The sequence below is a fragment of the Culicoides brevitarsis genome, chromosome 3, assembly GCF_036172545.1.
Source record: "Culicoides brevitarsis isolate CSIRO-B50_1 chromosome 3, AGI_CSIRO_Cbre_v1, whole genome shotgun sequence".
NCBI lineage: Eukaryota > Metazoa > Arthropoda > Insecta > Diptera > Ceratopogonidae > Culicoides > Culicoides brevitarsis.
Genome location: NC_087087.1, coordinates 31,111,142 through 31,133,346, shown reverse-complemented (window position 1 = coordinate 31,133,346; position 22,205 = coordinate 31,111,142). Strand labels below are relative to the sequence as shown.

At 24.3% G+C, this 22,205-nt stretch overlaps 2 protein-coding genes across 3 annotated transcripts in view; both read left to right on the top strand.

Annotated features, from left to right (window-relative positions):
• The first annotated feature begins 1,758 nt into the window (after positions 1-1,758).
• LOC134835905 (uncharacterized) lies at positions 1,759-5,319 on the top strand. Its single transcript, XM_063850912.1, has 6 exons — positions 1,759-1,979; positions 2,943-3,039; positions 3,106-3,452; positions 3,590-3,852; positions 3,916-4,042; positions 5,063-5,319. The coding sequence occupies exons 1-6, from the start codon at positions 1,828-1,830 to the stop codon at positions 5,220-5,222; spliced, it is 1,146 nt and encodes a 381-aa protein (XP_063706982.1). The 5' UTR covers positions 1,759-1,827; the 3' UTR covers positions 5,223-5,319.
• A 9,564-nt stretch (positions 5,320-14,883) lies between these two features.
• Positions 14,884-22,205, top strand: part of LOC134835903 (protein pangolin, isoforms A/H/I/S) — a 70,878-nt gene continuing 63,556 nt past the window's right edge. For both annotated transcript variants that reach the window (XM_063850908.1, XM_063850907.1), the window contains exon 1: positions 14,884-15,316. The gene's annotated coding sequence lies outside the window, so the exon portion shown is untranslated. The remainder of the gene's footprint in view (positions 15,317-22,205) is intronic.

Below are 22,205 nucleotides of genomic sequence, written 5' to 3'. Positions count from 1 at the left end.
CTTTGGACACCTTTCCAACATCAATATACCGTAATGTAGATAATTCTTATGGGAAAAAATCCGTTACAAATTCAAAAAATGCTAATAATTAATGGAACATCAATTTTGAAGTTAATAGAACTAGAATAGAATTTTTTTAGTAATTATTTAGACAAATTTAAAATTACTTTTCATAAAATCAAAGAATAAATTAAAATAAATCCATTAAAATTAAGTCTTTCTCAAAAAAATTATTACAAATATTGCAAAATTTCGTTAAAAGTTCAAAAGTTTTACTTAAAAATGTAAATAGAACGGATTATTTTTTTCCATAAGAATTATTATATAAGGATTATTTAGTTACTTAGCTTTACATCTAACTTTTCATCTACAATTTGAAAGTGACTTAATATTCTTGACATTCGATCGCTTATGTCTCACGACAGCTCGGCTTTCATTTTTTTGATGTTCATTCACATAGGGGAGGAAAAAAACTTTTTTATAGTAAATAAAAAGAAGACTAAACTTACACATCACTCGATTTCAGCATTTCATCGAAAAATAAATGCCATGAGATTTTTTGATGGTTATGTTTTAGTTAAGCCTAAAGTAGTCAAAAAACCTAAATTTCAAATTCTAGATGGATTTTGGACTCTTTTAGGCTTAATTAACACAAAACCTTCAAAAAATCTCACGGTATTTATTTTTCGATGAAATACTGAAATTAGTCTTCTTTTTTTCATAAAAAAAGGTTTTTTGAAAAGAATTTTGATTCAAACATTGGTTTGAACTTTTGATTCGATTTTTTGAGGTTTATCTTTCGAAGATGATGTTGAGCAAAAATCTTTTAAAACTCCTCAATATGATACTTTTACTTTTATATCTGCTGAGAAATTTTAAAAGTCGATCAATGATGTTACTACTCGTTTCATTTTGTTGTATTCGTTTAATCCTTTGTAATAAAATGAGTTCTGTGCTCCATTTGTCAAGTAATTTGGCAGTCTAAAGTCACTCCTTCTCTGAAACTTGTAAGATTTTTTGTTCTCAGTTTATCAGTCAAAATTCTCAAAGCCCAATTTTAACAAAGCAAAACTTTTACCTTATGATATCCATCATCATTCGTTGTTCAGAAAAAGTACATAAAGTTCTCTTAGGTCAACTTCTTCATCTTTCTGAATTTGAGCCTTCTTTTTGAGCTTAGTCTGATATTGAATTTATTGGATGGTTTTGGAAGTAAGTATTCAGCTCAAATAGTTCAAGCTTGATGGTTCTTGTTCAGCTTTTTAAGTTTGATATTGGAATTGGAATTAAATGTTCATGGATTGATTCAAAAGTTACTAAACGACTCAAAAAGATTTGCTTTTCAAACTTAAAATGATAAAATTCTTCTTCTTTTACATTTTTCTTTGCTTCTTTTTAGTTTTTTAAGAAATTTCTACAATAAATTTTTGTACCTGAAATAGAACCTTATAATTTTTTAATTAAATTTAATTGTCTAAAATCTACTAAAATCAAAATTCAATTCAAGTTTTCTAAAAAAAATCAACTTAATTAAAATAACGAACTTTTTCACTTACCTTTTAAACTCAATTTTGAGGTTATGTCTCGTTTCTTTATACAATGGGATTTCTGCCTCAAATACACGCTGGGTTTAACGAATCGTTAAGTCATGAACCAATCACAGTCAAGCAAAACGACGCGCTATTGGCTATGTCGAAAGTATTTCAACCAATCGCCGTGCCGAGGGTTCTACAGTGTTTGAAATTAACGAAAAGTACATTCAGTCATTTTGTATTCGTCAAAGCGAGTTGTTGTGTGTTTTATATTTAGTGTATATAGCGGAGTAAAATGTCTTCTTCAACCACCAATACTGCTCATTTTTTCACCAACGGAAATTCACGGCAATTTGACTACGTTTTTAAGTTATATCCACAGGTTTTGCGCCTGAAAGCCGTGGCAAAGAGCAAAAAACCCGACGATTTGGTCAAATTGGATAACTGGTAAGCGAGAACATAGAGTTTTTTTTTTATTATATAGAGAGTTGGTGATGATGGGGAATATTATATGAGGAATACATTATAATAATCGCTGCTTGTGAAAACGAACAAGATTGTGTTTGTGTGCGTTTATATACTGTGCCCGAGCATTTCCTTTATATAAAATTTCTTATGGGCACACGGGGCTCCTTGCGGCACCGCAAATCAAATTTTTCCGCCGAATCCCGGTGTTTCAGCCACAAATCTCGCGATTTATGCAGGAATATTTGGGTTCTAACCAAGATTTGACACAAATTATCGGCAATCTTGGTGTACGCGTTGTAACATCAATTCCGCGTACACGTCCGTAGCGTCTGTGGCATCTGTACGGGCTCGTGTATGCGCTACGTGTACGATTCGTCGTCGTTCGTTCGTGTTTCGGACCCGAACGTGTTTGTCAATGTGTGTGTGTAATATATGTACATTGTACATTATATCGATCAAAATTCTTCTTTACAAAATTTGAAATGAGACTTGAGCGCGTAGACCGAAACTTTTGCCAAAGTCATTCCCGACTCCGGTGTCTGACAGATGATCACTTTTTGGAGGGTTTTGGCGCTCCAAAAGGGTCAAATTGGAGACTTTTTGTTGAGGCAGGTGAAAGGGGACAGCGTCGCGTCATACTATATTTCAGTATGCTCTGTTTTTTTTTTCATATATACGACTTCGTATATAAATATATACTCTTACAAACCACCATACTTGCTGCAATAAACGAATGAATGAACGACGAACAAACTTGAACTGAACTGTTATTTAGCAAAAGATTATTATATTGTAAATGTATGAAGAAATATAAAATGAAATATAACTTTGGTTCGCTGCTTGTTGGTTCGTTGCTTGATTTTCTATGTACTTTTTCATTTGCGATGGAAATTTTTTTTTTGTTAGTTTTTCAAAAAATTTTTTTTCCTTTGAATTTTTCAGGTACCAACATGAACTACCCAAACGGATTAAACAAAGAGGCAAGGATGCCCATATGGTACATGAGGAGTTAGTTCAAACAATGAAATGGAAACAGACGGTAAGTGGTATTGATAGGTCTTCTGAATCCTAAAAAAATATCTAAAAACTGTTTTTTTTCTAACAGCGTGGAAAGTTCTACCCTCAGTTGTCATACTTGATCAAAGTCAATACCCCACGTGCGGTCATGATGGAAACTAAGAAGGCATTTAAGAAGCTACCGAACTTGGAACAGGCAATTGGCGCCTTGTCAAACCTCAAGGGAGTCGGCACGACAATGGCATCCGCTTTGTTGGCAGCTGCATCGCCCGAAAATGCGCCCTTCATGGCGGACGAGTGCATCATGGCAATTCCCGAGATCGAAGGCATCGACTACACAACAAAGGAGTATTTGAATTTTTGTACACACATTCAAGCCACTGTTGATCGATTGAATGCTGAAAAAGACAGTAATGCGTCATGGTCTGCGCATAGGTAATTGTCACATTTTTTTTTTCATATTATTATTATTTTATTGCATTTCGCATACCTCTACCTCTCCTCGTCGTCGTTACCCCTTTGTCACTGGTTTTTTATTTTTAATTAATCATAAAATAATTGCACACACACAGAGTCGAGTTGGCGGTATGGACACACTATGTGGCGAGCGATTTGAAACCCGAATTGTTGGATGGCTTGTCGGAGCTCGGAAATGGCGTGGCAGCTGTCGTTCCCGCAGACACCACAAACGATGCGAGTAATGATGTGGATACTGTTACGACCACAACGTTACACACAACAACAAATGGAGTGCCTCCTTCATCGATAGAAGCATCTGATGAAAGTAACTTGGAACCTGCCCAACCTCCTGCAGCTCAAAATGGAAATGGAAAATGTAAAAATTCTATTTTTTTTTTATGAAAATTTTAGTTTTTACTTACCTTTTTTTTGGTTTTAGGTGCGATTGACAGTCTAGATGAGTCAAGTACGCGATCCGAAGACAGCTGTGAAAAGGCAATTACGCCAATTGGATTGATAAGTGATGAAGCCACAAACGACAGCGACTCACAAAACAGTCTTAAACGGTAAGAAATCATTTTTTCTCTATAAATTTATTTTTTAAAACTTATTTTTTATGATATTTTCATATCATTAATTTATAAAAAAATACAAAAATTTTTATAAAATTGGAAAAAAAAAAATAATTAAAAAATTTAAAAGTTTCTTTATTAATTAAATTAAATTTAAAATAAATTAATAAAATAAAATAATTTTCAAAAATTAATAAAAAAATTATTTTTATAATTTTTTGAAAAAAAAAATTAAAATATTAATACAAAAATAAATTAATTTTATCAAAAACATACAAATAATATTATTTTGAAATTTTCAAAAATTAAAAAATTTATTAATATTTTTTATAATTTAATTGATTAATTTAATTAAATAAAAAAATTAAATAAATTTGAAAAAAAAAATGTTCAGTGTAAAAATATTTTTCGCAAAATTATTTAAAAAAAATTATAAATATTTATTTTTATAAATTTAAAAAAAAATTAACATATTTTTACAAAAAAAATTAACATATTATAAATTTTTGAAAAAAAAATTAAACAAATTTATTTTTATTTAATTCCATTAATTTAAACAAAAAATATATAAAAAATGTTTTAAACAATAAAATTATTCATAAATTATTTTTAAAAAAATTGAAAAAAATGAATAATAAAAATATTTTTCAAAAATCAAAAAATAAATAAAAATTTTACAAACTTTTATTTTTATAAAACTTAACATATTCTTATAAAATTATATGAATATAATTTCATTTATTATAATGATTAATTTAATTAAAAAAAATATTATTTTTAAAAGTATTTTAAAAATTGTCTTAAGTTTTCCAAAATTTTCAAACTTTTATTTTTATTTCTATATTTATAAATTTAAAAAAAAAATAAATATTTTTTTTCAACTATTTAACAAAAAATAATTAAATTTTCTAAAAATTCTTTTTTTTTAAATTATATTTAATATTAAAATATTTAAAAAAAATTAATTTTTTTAAAAATAGACAAAAATAATTAAAAAATATTTTTATTTTTTAGATCATTGGAATGTGAGAGCACTGAAGACACTGCATCATTACCAGCCCAACCAGTAATTTCAGAGAAAGCCGAACCAGAAACAACAACAACAGACGAACCAGCAAAGGAAGAACCTGACACAAACGAGCCTACATGCAAAAAGCTAAAAGTCGATGCATGAAGCTCATTTTCATTCGCATCGCAATTCTTATATGATAAATAGTAATACAGAGACACACACCTTCACACACACAAAAAAAAACACTTATTTTTACACATTTAATTTTTAATTTGAAGAAAGTAATTTAGTTTTCATTTAATTTTAATATTTTTTTTTAAATTTACGAGTTTTAATTTTATTTAGAATGATTGATGATGATTGAATAGCAAAAAAAATAATAATAAAGCTGAATAGACTTATGAAAAAATATTTTTTTTTCTTTATAATTTTGAGAGAAAAAAACTACGAAAGAGATCAAAAAATGGAGAAAAAAGTTGTATAAAATTATTTATATGTAATAAATTATTGATAGTGATCAAAAGTAACTTTAAAGAAACTGAAAACTAAAAAAAAAATAGAACAAGAAGAATCCACAAATTACCTTAATTTTTACTAAGAAAAAAAAAACGAAACAAAAAATAGCTGATCAAATGAAACAAAATAAACAAGAAAAAATAAAAAAAAAATAATTAAAAGTTATACGATAGTGTTGCTAAACAAACCAAACTCTGAATTAATAAATAAAAAAAGATATGGTTATCGATTGATATATAAAAAAAATTAAACAAGTAAATTACAGAGATAAGAAGAAATAATTATATTAACAACATTAGAGAGAAAATATATTTCCAGTTATTTTCTTCCTTTGATTCCTAATTGAAAAAAAAATGGAAAAATCACTGCGAAAGAACAATTTGTCCTACTAAAACCTACTTAATTTTTGTATAGGACTTATCATTAAACAATTATTAAAGTATAATTATATTATAATCTCATGAAAAAAAAATATGAATATTTAGGCTATCCACTTATTTAAAGAAAAAAAAAACTGAACAAAATGAACTAACATTTCTTCTATATAAATTTAATTATAATTTAAAGAAAAATTCTGTCTTTTTTATTAAAGATTAATTATAATTATGATTAATTTATACTCAATTTTACGACTAAATTTTAATTATTTTATTTATAAAATATTCAACATTCACTTTTTTTTTTATTTTTTATTAAATTTATATATGATTAATAAAAAGAAAACAAAGAAAAAAGATAATAATTTTGTGTATTGTACAAATATGAAAAATTTTCTCTTATTTTTATTTAAATTAAAATAACTTTGGAATAAATAAACTTAATACTAAATAAAGTAGACATATAGAAATGATACAAACAAATAAATGCATTTTTATTTTAAATAATTTTTTATGATGATTTTAAGCTATATAAAAAAATAAAACTGTCTGAATAACTAATTTTTTTAAGAATAACTCAGTATTTATTTTTTTTTTATTATTTTTTAATTTTTTTTTAAATAATTTTAAAATTAAAATTAAAATTAAATTTTAAAAAATAAAAAAAAAATTACTAAAAAAAATCATTTAAATTTAACTTTTATAAAAAATTTTCTAATTAATTAAAAATTTACAAATTTATATATTTTTTTTTTAAATTGAAAGAAAGTTGTCAAATATAATTTTTTAATTTTTAGAGGAACTTTTAATAGTTTTAGGTTTGATAATTTTTTTTTATATTTTAAAAATAATTTATTAATTCATAAAATTTGACAATTAATTTATTATTTTTAAAAACTATAAAAATAAATTCATAATTTATCTTAACTTTAAAATAAAATAAAATAAAAAAAACAAAAAATCATAATAATTTGGTTGGCTTTTCAAAAATTTGCCATATCTAATTCAGTATTTTTTTATCATTTTTATTCGTCTCAAAATTTTGCTTTCAAACTGCTTACATCTATAATGAGGCGTACAAAAATGAGATTTTATCCAATTTTCAAATTAAATTACGTCACGGATATCCGAAACCGTTATCAACTGATTTCACATAATATGCAGCTAAAAAATAGCATTTTCTTTAAATCTCATCATTAAAAAAATGTTTTATAAAAATTTTCATAGTTTACTTAAATTTAAAGTAATTTAATCGACAAGTACCAATAACTTCTATTGACTTTAAATATTTACTGAAAAATTTAATAAAAAAAGTCGTTTATTGACACTCGAGATTACTTACTGCAAATCCCCCTTTCTTCATATATTTGTCAAAGAACATTAATGAACGCTCAGATTTTTTACACTTTAACGTCACTCCATTCCAAGAGAGCATTTTAATTATTATTTTTCATTTAGGTGGCATAAAAATTACAAGTCTATTGTTCTTTTGTAATAATCCACGCTTTTTTTTTAACAAATCTTTTTTCATTACGTTTTTTCATGAACAAAAAAGTTAACAAGTGTGAGTTGTCTGTCTGTCTGTCGCTTTGTTTTCCGTTTCATCAAAAAAAAAAAAAAAACATAATGATAATAATGAGAGAAGTACTCTTCCCTATTTTTTATTATCCGGAATATTTTCCATGAAAGTAATATGTTTGAAGAATCCTCGTATCAATCGATCAATTTTCATCATCAGACTTGTAAACATTTTAAATTGTGTTCATCTACATACTTTATCTCGTTGCTGCCGTATTTTCTTACAAATTATCGTCATTTATGCATGGTACGATTGGAAAGCATTTTTTTTTCATTTTGTTTAGAGATGGGGAATAAAATCGAAATTTCACCCCCTTTTTCCATAGAAGATTCTGTACGGCTCGTAGCGAGTATGGGACATACGCGAAGGAAATTCTGTATGCGCGTGTATGGAAGAAAATCCGTATACGGAGATAAAGCGAGAAAAACTTTAATATTATTGGTGTAAAGTTTTCTTGATATGAAACACCCTCAGATGTTTGATGATTTTTCATTTTTATACGAAGAGACGCCCTCCTATTTACACAACAAATTGCGCATGTCCATTTTTATGGATGTTGATGCTTCTCTGATCCCCGTACGTGGCTCTATGGCTTGTACGAACGAATAATGGGAGATCTAAGGAGGAAAAAATTCCCAGCATTTTCCGAGTTGTGCAATGTTAATGCTATAATTTCATGTGCAGACTAATGTTGGACATGAATTAAAGCCCGTTTTAAAGTAGATTCAATCTTCTCGTTCCACTCCTATGTACTCGTTTGTGTTGTAGGACAACAACATTTGATTCCATTTGTAAGGATGATGTTTCATTTCAGTTATTGTTTGATACCATTTCCCATTGTAGATGGCTCGAGATGCAACATTGAATGCGATGCATTACATTTATTACTATTATTTGAAGTCAAGTACGAGTACGCGAGCGCGATATGTATATGAAATAATAAAGATTATGATGAACACTGTACTTTTTCTCCTCGGTACAATCATAATAATAATTGTATACAAAAATAGTTAAACAATGGAATGATGAAGTTCTTTTTGTGTTCTCGCTCAATATCGTGTTGCTTGCTGCTGCTGCAGTACACTATTGGAGAAACAACAACAAAAAAACGTGTTTTTATTTACTGTACATGGATGGATATACTTTGCATATAAAAAAAAATGCATTGTAATCCCAGTTCTATTGTTCTACACCACTTTCATTAATTTTTCTTGTTTGTTTCTGATTCTGAAATACATTTACTAACGAGGTACGTGTGTGCTCGCTGGTTTTCTTGTATTGCCAGAAGTGTTCAGAGATGCGATGAAAAAGGGCTCAAATTGTCTTTGAAGGGTTTTCAATCTCTTTAATATTGTTAATGTAAGTTCTTTAATTATTTATAAGATAATTTTAAAAATTTTGAAGTCGAAATTTGAGCTCCTCACAAAGATGTTTTGAAATTCATTTAAATTGAAGTTGGAATTATTAAAAATTACCATAAGTGAGCGACTTTTAAAATTTTAATTTAAAAAAATAATTTAAAAAATTTTTATATCGACCTTACATCCTCATAAATGGTTAAAAATTTTATAAATATTAAACTAAAAATAACTGAAATTTCAAATTATATTCTTCGTTAGTATTTTCAACAATTTAGCGAAGTCTCATACAAAGTTTTCAACAATACCGACATTTTCAATTCGAACAGCTTCAATATTCATTGTGAGAACTTTAATTATCTTTCAGTCTCATTACATGTTTAATCTCGAAGTCGAATTCGAATGTCCTGAAACAATTGAATGTTCTTAAATAATTGAATGTTCTTAATACATATTCTGTTAAGAAGCCCATTGGAAGTAAGCTGGCAGTCATGTAATGGGACATATGAAAATCGGCGTCGTCTTAAATTGTACATTATTTCGTTGTTTTTGTAAATTTTGTAATTATTCCGATCTTAAAAGCCATTTGTGGACCTGATGTAAGAAACAAAACTTATGCAGAGTTCCAATGACAGATTTGCCATCAAAAATTCATCTATAGAGATTTTCTGTTCTTTAAAGAACTTTGATCCATATGAGGAAGGTCCTTCTTTCGTCTAATTATTTAAACAAATCTTCGGAAGAAAAATTCTGGTGCCGTGAAAATATCATCGTGATTATAATAATTGTTTTTAATTCATTCTTAATTTCTATTCTTTTTTGAAACGCTTTAAAGTTGACAAGGTTGGATTTCTTCTTCCTGAAATTAAATAATCAAATATTTAAGAAATAAATGAACAATAATAATAATTTTTTAATATTTAAAAACTTAAAATCGAGAATTTTTAATATTTTGTAAGTCATACTTAACCTTGCCTTATAGCTTCAAATTCTTATGGTCCATCCCTGCACTTCAAACAATAATAATCAAAGATGAAGTATTCTAGTTATGATTAAAAAAAAACGACTGAATAGATATGGATGGAGAGATAAATGCTTTTAGATAATTTTTTTTGAAGCTTTTCAGCATTTTTTGCTCTACTTCAACATGTTCTTTGTAAATATTTGGTTCAATGATGCCTGAAAAACAAATGCTTTTACAGTCGGTCAAATGTAGCTCAGAGCAAGAAAAAGTTTTAATCTTTTAAAGCTGTTCAAGTAACTTACGAAAAATTGTCATGATAAAGTTTCTTCTAGATCAAGAGGTCCTTATAATTTCCTGAAAGACAAACAGAACAAAATTGAATTAATTTTTTAAAAACTTTATAAAAAAAGGTCAAAAGTTACTTACCATTATAGATGTTTTAAAACTAACATAAATAAACATTTTTTTTCTTTTTCAATGCGTGTCAATTTTCAATTTCGGCCTTTAACAAAAAAAAAATCATTTTTTTAGTATTATTTATTGATTAGATAAGAAAAAAAATGTTTCAATCAAAAATTGAATAAACACACTTTATCGTTCACTTTCCTATGCCCCAATCTATATGAATAGAACACAAATGTAATGATAATAATTTGACACGAAAGATGATAACGACGCGTTACTAAACATTTTATTCAATATTAAATAACTCAAAGTTTGTATTTATAGTTTTTTTTTCACTATATTTTGTCACATTTTCGGTATTAAGTTCTGTAAAGTGAAATGTTTGCCGAGGACGTGATTGATTTTCATCAAATATTGATCGAACGTCAAAACTCCTTCAAACTACTCTTTTTTATTTTCTTTTCATGTCTCGTGTCTCGCCGTGTCCTTGTCAGCAGCTTGATGAATTTTTCGCTCAATTAGAAAAAAAACAATGAAAAAATGTGAAAAAATAAAGAGGAAACGAATTTTGTTCGTCATTTATTTTAAAAAGGCAGACAAGACAACGTTCGTCACTACTGAACCTCTTTTTTTTCAGTATGTTTGATTTAAAATTCTTGTGTCTCAAGTGCACTTCAGTTCTGTGCCCTTTTCATCACAAGTGCATGTCATATATGCCAGAGAGAGCATAAGAGATAGAAAGATGAAAAAAATTATAAATACCATGGAAATTATGTCAAGATCGTTAAATCATTAGTTTTTACGGTTATCGAATTTAATTCTTCTCAACTTTCTTTCACTCACATTTTTTGTCTGTGAATCCTTTAAAAATAAATAAACTTTCAGCCAAGGACGGAAAAAAAGTTGTGAAAAGAAAATATTTGCTTTCTCGTCATCTTCATCAACGTTGTGCAGAGATAAATAGACTAGAGTACTTGTTAACTTTTTTTCAGATAAAAATTTTTCAAAACGCCATTAAGATTTCAAAAAAAGTGCTTTGTGAAAAAAAATCCTTTTACAACATTATCTTTAGTGTTATTGCTCTAGTTATTAATGTGTACGTTGTAAATAAAATAACAGAAAAAGTGTAAACAATTTCTGTTTTTTTTTTCATATTTTTGTATGAAATATGTGAAAAAAAAAGAATGTCTTGAAAAAGAAGGAATTTTTCAAATTTAAATTTTAACATATTTCTTCGTCATCCTGTTGTTAGTTGTTGTTGTTGTTGCTGTGTTTCACTGCCATTCAATATTTTTTTTTCTGTTCTGTATTTTATTTAGTACCTATGGTATACGAGATGCCATGCCATTCACACATGTATTGTGTATAGAAATTTATGACTTCAAACTTCATGCATATCGTCTGTTTATTATGCTTGCCTCTTTGCTAACGAGGAATCACAGTGCTCTGAATTATATTTTTTTTAAATTTAAAAATTTTTCAAACATTTTAATTTTTAATTGATTATTAAACAAATTATGGATTATTAAATTAAATTAATTAATTAATTATTATTTATTTTATTTTTTAATTAATTAATTTTTTTTTATTATTTTTTTATAATTTTTCGAAGTTTTAAAAAAGTTTGTCTTAAAACTTAAATTTTTTATTATTTTTATCATTTTGTGTTCAAATTTAAATTTTTTACATTTAAAAAAATTATTTTAAAATTATTGAAAAACTAAAAAGTTTTAAATTTGTGAAAATTTCGCCAAAAATTCTTAAAGCATCTTCACATATTTTTGTAATTTTTTTTTATTTTATTTTTTATGAGCCAAAAAAATTTTTATGGTTTATTTTATATTTAACTTTTATAAAAATTGAACTTTTTTTTTAAATTTAATAAAAAAAAATTAATTACATAAATAAAAAATGTCAAAATATTGTACTTAAAACATTTTTTAGAATCATAAAAAATATTCAAAACTCACAAAAAAATCGATATAAAAAATCAAATTTTTGAATTGAAAAATTATTAAATAATATAAAAAAATTTAAAAGCTAACCAAAAACTTTTAAAGTATTTTATTTTTTTTTAAATTTTCTTAATTTTTTTCAACATTTAAATTATAATGAGATAAAAAAATAAATAATTTAAAAATTTCTTACCACATTACCAGCTTTGAAATACGGTAAAACTGCTCTCCAAATTTCATCCCACTGTGCATTCTATTCAAGCCTTTTTCTGTGCTCGTATACGGATTCTAAATACATTGTCAGCTCAAAAATGTTTTTTTTTTGTGTACAATATTCTTGTTTCTTGTATTCATTAACTTTTTTTCCTACCTTTGTGTATGTGAAAGTGTCGTATTTTTATGTTTTCGACCTGTACGCGGACCTGTGATTGTGTGAGATTCTTTCTCATAGTATTTATTATTTATTTATTTAAACGCGCGCGTTGCATGTGTATTGCGTGAGTAATAAAAAAACACACAAATATGCGAGAATATTTAGAGTTCTTCTACACAAACGCAGCTTCTTACGTACAACTTTGAAAAATTTAAATTTTATGTTCATTCAAAAAATAATTTTTTTCGAGCTTTAATGGGTGATCCTGAAAAAAAAAAAAATAAAAAAAAATAACTTGTAACGAAATATTGTTGTTCATTTAATCTCGTTATAAATATTTATAAAAGGAGTCTTTTGATGTTCAACTTGCAATTTGATGGAATCAGCATCCCCCATAATTGAACACTTTGCAAACATTTTTCATCTTCTTTGAGAGCTGTGATAAAAGCCTGATTCGATGGATTCAGATTCTTTTATAGAAAGGCAAAATCTACAGAAAAAAAAGGAAGAAAAGGCAAGGAAAATAGTCAATTATTATTTATAGCTCTTATTGTTGCAATTCTATTGCACATAAAATACGATGTTTATATAGCAAAACCTTACTTTAACACCGCCCATTTCTACTTGCATATAAACATCGTCGTGGCAATGTACAAATCAAGTGTATGAAGGATAATAAAAAATTTTTCCAGGATTTCTCTACACTACAGCACATAGCGTTACAGCGGTACGTTATATCCTCTTTCTTTTATAAATCCTTGCATCATCAGGAGTTTTGTGTTCGTTTCGCAAAATTTGTTCTGATTTTTTTTTTGTTTTTGATAAAAAAAATATAAATTAGCAAACAAATTTTTGACAGTAAGAACAATAAAAGTGTTAAAAATATTGTTAAAATTTCAAATAAATTTAAATTTTTTTAATTTTCCATCAAAAAAGTTAATTTTTTTAAAATTTTTTATTAAAGTGAATGTTTGTTTTAATTTCAAGATTTTGGCGCAAAATTACTGAAAATAAGGATTTTTCATGAGGTTAGGATTTTATATTAGAATCACTTTGGTTCGTTTCCAAAGATCTAATCATAAAATTTTTAACTAATCATATATTTTAACTAATCATTGGATGGGCTGAAATAAATATAATTCAAAAGTCAAAACTAATTTTGAGCTTCAAAATAAGTCAAATAAAAAAAATTGCCAATGAATCGACTTTTGGCTTACTTGAAGTTTAATTTCGAAATATTTAAGATTGATAATATTTTTAAGAGAAAAATTATTTTTTTTTTGTATTTTTTGAAAATTTGTATAATTTTTCATAATTAAAAAAAAACTATTTAATATAATATAGTAAAATAAAAATTAATTTTTGAAAAAATAAATAAAATTAATTAAATTTTCTTTTATTTTTTATTAGGTATTATTATTTTTTTTGAAATACTTTTTAAGGTTCTTCTCATATATTTTTTAAATAATTTTTTAATAATTTTAAATAATTAAATAAAAATAAATAATTTAAAAATAAAGTAAAAATAAATAAATTTAAAATTTTTTTTAATAATTTTTTAATATATTTTTTTTTAAAGCTCAAAATTGAATCATTTCAATAAATTTAAGATAAAAATTTAAAATTAATATAATATATAATTTAATATAAAATATTTAATAAAATTATTAAATTTAAGATTATATCAGGTTTATATAAAAAAAAAGATTTATTTTAATTTTATAAAAAAAAAATAAAATTGATTGGAATTTGAATTTTTAATTTTTTTTTACAAAAGAAAATTAATTTTATTAATTTATAAAAGTTAGTTTTTGAAAATTTAAAAAATTACAGAACAAATTTCAAAAATTTATTTTTTTTTTCCTTAAATTGCAAATTATCTCCCCCTCCGATCCCCCATCTTCCATTACTTCAAACCCAAAAAACGCCATCTCCGCCAACTCTAATTCACTTTTTTCGGTTATTTTCTACTCCCCGGCAATTCAACACTTGATTGTTCCTTTTTCTGTGTGTGTCTGTAGGTACTACGACACATGGAGAGATAAACAAAAAGCCGTACAAGTTGTTGCCTCCACGTGCAGAGAGAGACGAGTATTCACACACACTTCCATTTTGCAGGCTGCCAGTGTGTTTGTACCGTACACGTCGCACACACCGCACGACACACACACTCAACTTCCAACAAACACATGCACATTGCGAGAACTGGCAATACGAGTTTGAGTTCAGTTTCAGTAAATTTTAGTGTGAAGTATATCAGAAACTTTTAGTTGAATTTGTGCGATCATACGTTTTATACACACTCAATAATTTTTTTAAATAATATCACAAAAAATAAAAACATTTCTCTCAGCCAGGACTTTTAGCTTGATAAAGGACGAAAAATTACGCAAAAATTATGCCAAACAAGTGATTGAACGAGCAAAATTGACAAAAAACCCGAAAAATTACCCGGGATTTGCCGAAAAAATTGAAAAAAAGTGCAAGAAATAAAACGAAAAAAAAAATGAAGAGAGATACAATCGCAAAGAAAATTCTGAGAAATGCGAATGTACGATCATAAATCGGTGCAAATGTACAAAAAAATAATAATAAAATAAAAATTATATATTTTTCGTACAATATTGAAATAATATTAAAAAAAAAATATATTTAATAAAAAAAAAATAAAATAATAAAAAATAATCATCAACCATCTCTCCATCATAAAAATAAAACAACAACAAAAAGTGAGTGCCAAAAAAATATAAATAACAATAAAAAAATATATATATGCAAAAATATGTAATCTTAAAAAAAAATAATAAAAATTAAAGGTGATGATGACCGGAGCCGGAATTCCAATCTTCTTAGTTTATTTCTTCTTGTATAAACATAAAAATATATTTGGAATGGAAAAAATTTCGTATATATAAAAAAAATACAAAAGATATAAATATTTCTTTTTAAAAAAATTTTTTTTTTACACAAAAAAAATATTTTTCTTAAAAAAAAAAATAATTTTAAACAAATTGTGTTACATTTTTCATTTAATTCATTTATTTAAAAAATTACAAAAAAATAAAATATTGTCAAAAAATACAACATCAACAAGTGAATTTGTTAAAATAAAAATTATTATGCATCTCAAGAAATCAAAAACGGAATATATTAAACATGTCGCGTTCACATTCTATTGAACCAACATAAATTTATGCTTTGTCGTACATTGTCTTATTTTTTAAAACCTAAAAAATAAATAAAAAGACGACGAAAAATTTGAAATTCAAAAAAAAAAAAATTTCATGAGCAGCATAAATATCTATACTTGTTGCTGATTGATAAATAAACGAAAATTTGCATTGAAAAATTAAACCAGATCTTCTTCCGAGTTTTTTTTTTCGTCTTTTGGAATTCACGCAAGAAATCTATAACAAAAGTTACATATTTAAGACATATGTTAATTTTTTTTTTTTGAAATAACTGACAAAATGATATATTAAAAGCGGCATAATTTGCATATGTTATGACTTGACTTTTGATTTTTGTTTTCTTGTCATCTATTATTATTGTTACTTTTTTTGAGCGACGAAGAAGAAATTACAAATTACATTACAATTGAATATGAATTATGCATTTTAAATATTATATATATATATATTTTGTATATATAATATAAATATATATGATAATGATGCATTTTTTAATTCTAATTCGGTCGTTGCCGATTATTGTTATGCAAAATGCAATTGTATTATTTTTTTTTGTTAAAGGGAAAGAAAGTCTTCCTTTTGCCATTTATAGCTGTAATTTGTTTGCCATATGTTTGATTGTATCCGCAATAAAATATAAATAAATGTTATTTTAAGTCATTATTTTTAAACATATATAAAATATATACATAAATGTATGTTTTATATATGTTTATATTTTTGTATAATTAAACATATCGAGCGAAGATAATTATCCGATAAATTGAAATGTTTGCAATTATATAGAAAATCGATCATTAAAAATCGATTACGTGTATTTTTGGTCATGATATCGACAGAGGCGCCATATTTTGTCTATAACAAGTGATTTATAAATAAAAAAAAAATATATTTTTTATTATTATTACAAGTGCTCGTATCATATACAAAATATATGATGATTGTACAAATAAATGTGTGAAGAGTAATCAATTAAAGTTGTCGTCGTTCAGCGATAAAGTCGTCGATTAAGATCTCGAGATAAGGAACATTGTAACCGCGATAAGGGATGTGACAACTTTTAATGCTGGTTAACCTTTGATCAATTTATTTAGAAATTTAAAAAAAAAAAATTCTAGTTTAACCGGATTTTTTTATTTTTTCTATCGATGAATCAATCAAACACCGACGGCTCTCATTTTTATGTTGCGGAATTTTTTTTTTCGTACGAAATTAACGCGATGCCTGGTTTTCGCAAATAAATACAAACACAGTCATAAACACGATCGTCGTGCTTCTTTATTTATTTTCTCAACTCTTTTTTTTTCGACAACGACGACAACGACGTCGATCTCTCTCTCTGCCGTACAAAAACTAATTCCAAAAATTCTATAAATATATCACGCTAATCATGCAGGCAGGCAGGCATACGACGAACAAACGCAGGTTTAAACACACATGATTTTTAATTTTATTTCGTACAGAGTTGCGGAACATGGGCACATGTTATTTTGTATTTATATTATAGTAAAGCGAGCGAGCGGACGACGATGGATGTGTGAATGTGTGTTCGGAGCAAAATAAACAAAACGAGACTTGGTCATGTTGCTTGTTAAATATTTTATTACTAACTTTTTTTGTTGTTGTTGTATTTTGTTTAGTTGGTTCTAACAAAGTTTTTGAGGTGTTGCTCACGTTTATTCCTGATTTTGAAGATAATGGTGCGATGATGAGGGAGAATTTTTTAAATTAATTAGATTTTTTTTAAATTATTTTTTTTTAAAGGAATTTGAAGAATTTTTAAACAATTTCAATAAATTCTTTAATATTTGTTAACTTTATATAATATATTTTAATATCTTAAACAAAAGTTATATTTTTTTAACGAATATTATAATTTTATTTAATATATATTAAAATATATTATATGTATTTAACAAATATTTAAAATTTTACTAACACTTTAGAAAAATACTTCAAATTTCTTTTAAAAAATAATCATAATAAAATAATAAATAAAATTTAAAATAAAATAATAATAATAAAAATATTAATAAAATATTGAAAAATATTATTTTTTTATTTAAAAAAATTTATAAATTAAAATTTTTAATAAAATGATAATTAAAAAAATAAAAAACATTATTAATAATAAAATTAATTATTAAATCATATTTATTAATTAAATTAAAAATTTATTTAAAGATTAGTATAAATAAAATAATTTAATAAATACATTTTTTAATTAATATTTAAAAATATATTTTAATCAAATTAATATTTTAAAATATTTTTATCTCAAAAATTATCATTTTATTAAATATCTTAAAATTTTTAATTTAAAAAAATAATATTTTTTTAACATTATTAATTTTATTATTGTTTTTATCATTATTTTTCAACATTTTAAATTATTATTAATTATTAATCAATAAATTAAAATAATGTTTTTTAATTATTATTTTTGAACAAATATTACAGTAATTATTTAAATAAATATGTACATATAATTATGTTTTTATAATTTATTTTAATTTTTATAATTATAAATTTAAAGATTTATAAAAAATGAACAAAAATATGACAGAAAAGAATAAATACTATATTAAATATGATATAACACGAAAAACTATTTTTAATAATTTTTTATAAAAACTTGAAAATAATTAAAGCTAAAATATTTAATAAATTTATAAGAACTAATATTTAATTTAAAAAATTAATATTAAATTTAAAAAAATAGTTAAAAAAAATTTTAAAAAAAAAATAAATAAACTGAAATTAAAAAAAAAGTAAAAAATAAAAAAAAAAATAAAAAAAAAATTAAAATAAAAAATTAAATTAATTTAAAAAAAATAAAATTCTTACTGAATATTGATTAAAAAAAAAAATAAATAAATAAAAAAACTATTGAAAAAATTTTTTCAAAAATTACCTTTAAAAATTTTTCCAAAAAATAAAAATACAAAAATGCGAAAAATGTTAACTACCTTTAAAAAAATAACAAAAAAAAAATTAAACTCACACAAAAACACACAATTCCTACTACTTGCAACTCATGAATATGCATTTATACTGCAAGGTACCTATCGCGTCATCGTCACATTATCATGTCATGCTGCCGTGCAAGTTGCATAAATATCTCGTGTGTGTGTGTGTGGATGTGCGGTAAACGATGTTGACGCGACGTTGTGTGTGCGCTGCCAGAGTGCGAGTGTCTGCAATTAAATAAGAACATTTATGTCATCGTATTTTACTTTTTTAAATTTTATTTTTTCAAGATTATTTTTATTTTATGAGTTTCTGTCGAGTTCTGAAAATAAAGAAGAAAAAAAGAGAAAAATAATAAATTAAACAACTATTATGGGAAAGAAATAAAAATTATTACTACGAGACTTTACATTTTATATATTAATTATATCAATTACAGTTACACTTTGGCTACAAACAAGCGCCATATAATTATGGTAATTGAATGAATTATTATTGTGTAACAATTGAACTATATCGGTTCGCATCTAAGACTCGACCGACATTTTTTTATTTTATTTATTTACTCACTCAGTGCGTTAAATAGTTTGATTGATAAATTAATGCGGCGAGTAAACTATAAAAAATGCCAAAAAACTAACTTTGTAAACATAATTTGCCGCGTTTTTCGTCGATTTTTCGATATATATGTGTGTGCAACGCGCAACCGACCGTCATTTATAATAATATAAATTATGTGATTTATTTATTAATTCAAATTCTAGACATCAACTCGGGCTGTGTCGGTTGCCCGAGCAGCAAATGAGCAGACAGTCGCTGTTTGTTTTCATTTAAATATGTGTGTTCGATATACCGCCTAGCACATCATATATTTGATTGTGTTTTAACTTTGCTTGCCTGCTCCACAAATACACAAAAAAAAGTGAAACAAATATTTAAAAAAAATATATATTTTGTTGTTATTTTTGTTTTGTTATTAAAACACGCGATTATTATTATTATTATGACTTACTGTGGCTTGCCTCGTCGCACGAAATCGATATTAATTTGTTAACAAATTGTTCAATTAAATTAAAATATATAATAATGATGTGTGTATTTGTTTTAAAATATTTCGGAGTAATTATTCATTAGTTTGAAAATTTCACAAAGTAAATGGTTATTAATATATATTATGAATAATGATAAATATCTATAATATTTTTTTTAGCAGCCGCCAATGCGAGAGATTAAAATAATATTTTTGGCTGATGAATTTCAAACGCAACAACATTATTTTATATTTATGATTCGCAAATTAAATGTCAAAGGGATTATACAAAACAGATGATGATGATGATGTGTTTGTTATGTATTTGTATGAAAATTGTTGAAAATTAATTTTTTTGTGTTTTATATTTTTTTAAAAAACATGTTTAAATTATTGAAAAAAAATTTTTTTTTCACGTTTTATATTTTTATTATTATTTTTTTTTTTAATTAAAATATGAATTAAAAATAAAGAAAAATATTTAAAAAATATTTTTTAAAAATAATAATAAACTTAATAAAATTTTTAAAAAATATAATTTCATGAAAAATACTCAAATTAAAATAAAAAATTTTAACAAATATTGTAAGATTTATCAATATTAAATTAAAAATTAGAAAAAAAGTAATTAAAATTTAACTTAATTAATCTCTAATAAAAAAAATAATTTTTCAAATTTTTTAAAATTATCAATTATTATAAAAATTAATCTTGAATTAATTAATTAATTTAATCAAAATGGATTAAAAAAATATTTTTTTATACAAAAAAGTCAAAAATACGCTAAAATTATATAATTAATTTATTTTTAACAAATATTTTGAGATTTATCAATAGCAAATTAAAAATTAGAAAAAAAAATAAATAAATAAAATTTAACTTAATTTTAATTGATTATTATTCTAATTAAAAAAAATATTTTTCATATTTTTTTTTAATTGTTAATTAAATATTATTAATATTATTAAATATATTAATATTATATATTAAATAATATAAAATATAAAATATATAAATAATATAAAATAATATATAAAAATATTGTTGATAATAATATTATTATTTTGAACTAAAATAATTAAATTCATAAAAATTAATAATTAAATTAAAATATTTACATGAATAAAAATCTAAAAAAATTTTTTTTTTAATAAAAAAAAATAAAATACTCTTAAATTTTTAAATATATCAATAAATATTCTGAAAATTTTTAGTTTATAAAAATTAATACAAGAAAAAAAAAATTAATTCAAAATTTTAATTAAATATTATTTTTATTTTTAAAAAACAATATATTGAGTTTTTTATAATAAATTAAAAAAAAAATAAAGATTGGAAAAAAAAATTTTGAGTTAAAATTGTAATTATTTTTTTTAAATCAACATTAATATTAATTTAATATTAATTAACTTATTTAATTTTATTTATTAAAATTAATAAAAATAACATTAATAATTAAATTTAAATTTAAATTTAAAAAAATATTATTATTTAAAAAAATACGCTCAAATCATAGAATTTTTTAAAATACTTTCAATTTTTATTTTTTTTTTTTGTTATTTAATTTATGAACCTTGTCAAAACTTTTTAAAAATTCTAAAATCATACAAAAATAGTACATGTTTCGAATCTAAATAACGAAAAAAAGGAATGTTCATGAAACTCACGAAGTAATCATATAACGTACTAAAAGTTTTTTTTTATCATCCACACGTAATATTTAACAAATAACGACTACCGAGACCTACCGAGACATCAACCAAAAAAATCACGTCCTTGTTTTATGTTTATAAATGGTCAAAAAAATAAACAGGTGACATAACGCGTGAAGTTTTTAATTTTTCTTTAATTTTTTTTTTTTTTTGAAAGTGTTTGAGATATTAATTTGCTATTATTATTTATTGTAATTATTATGATTATTACGATGAATAAATTAAAGTTAAAATTTTTTTAAAGTCAGTTTTGACTTGTTTTGAGGTTTGGTAGTAAAAAAAAATGATTCATCGATTCCTTCTTCGAAAAATGTTAAAAATCGAACAAAGAAGGTACAGATTTTAATTTTGAGAACTTTGTGGTTATAAATAAATAAACATAAAACACACAGCATCATCACAATGTATCCCGGAGAACGAGGTTTCAGAACAAACGACTCTCGTCAGCAACACTAACAACAAACCACGACAACGGCAACGAGACAGAATACGACGAAAAACCTGTTTTTATTATTTTCTTCTACTTCTCATCTCCTCCTTTTATTATTATTATTTTTGTGTGCCTACAATTTCTCGCACTCACTCGAGTCGTTGTTGCATCTACCTTAAAAAGTCACTTCTTCGTCTAAAGGCACACATACGCACGCAACAATGCAACACCACTCTCTCGTTTCATTTCAACTAACTATTTAAACAGTAATCATCGTTTTTTTTT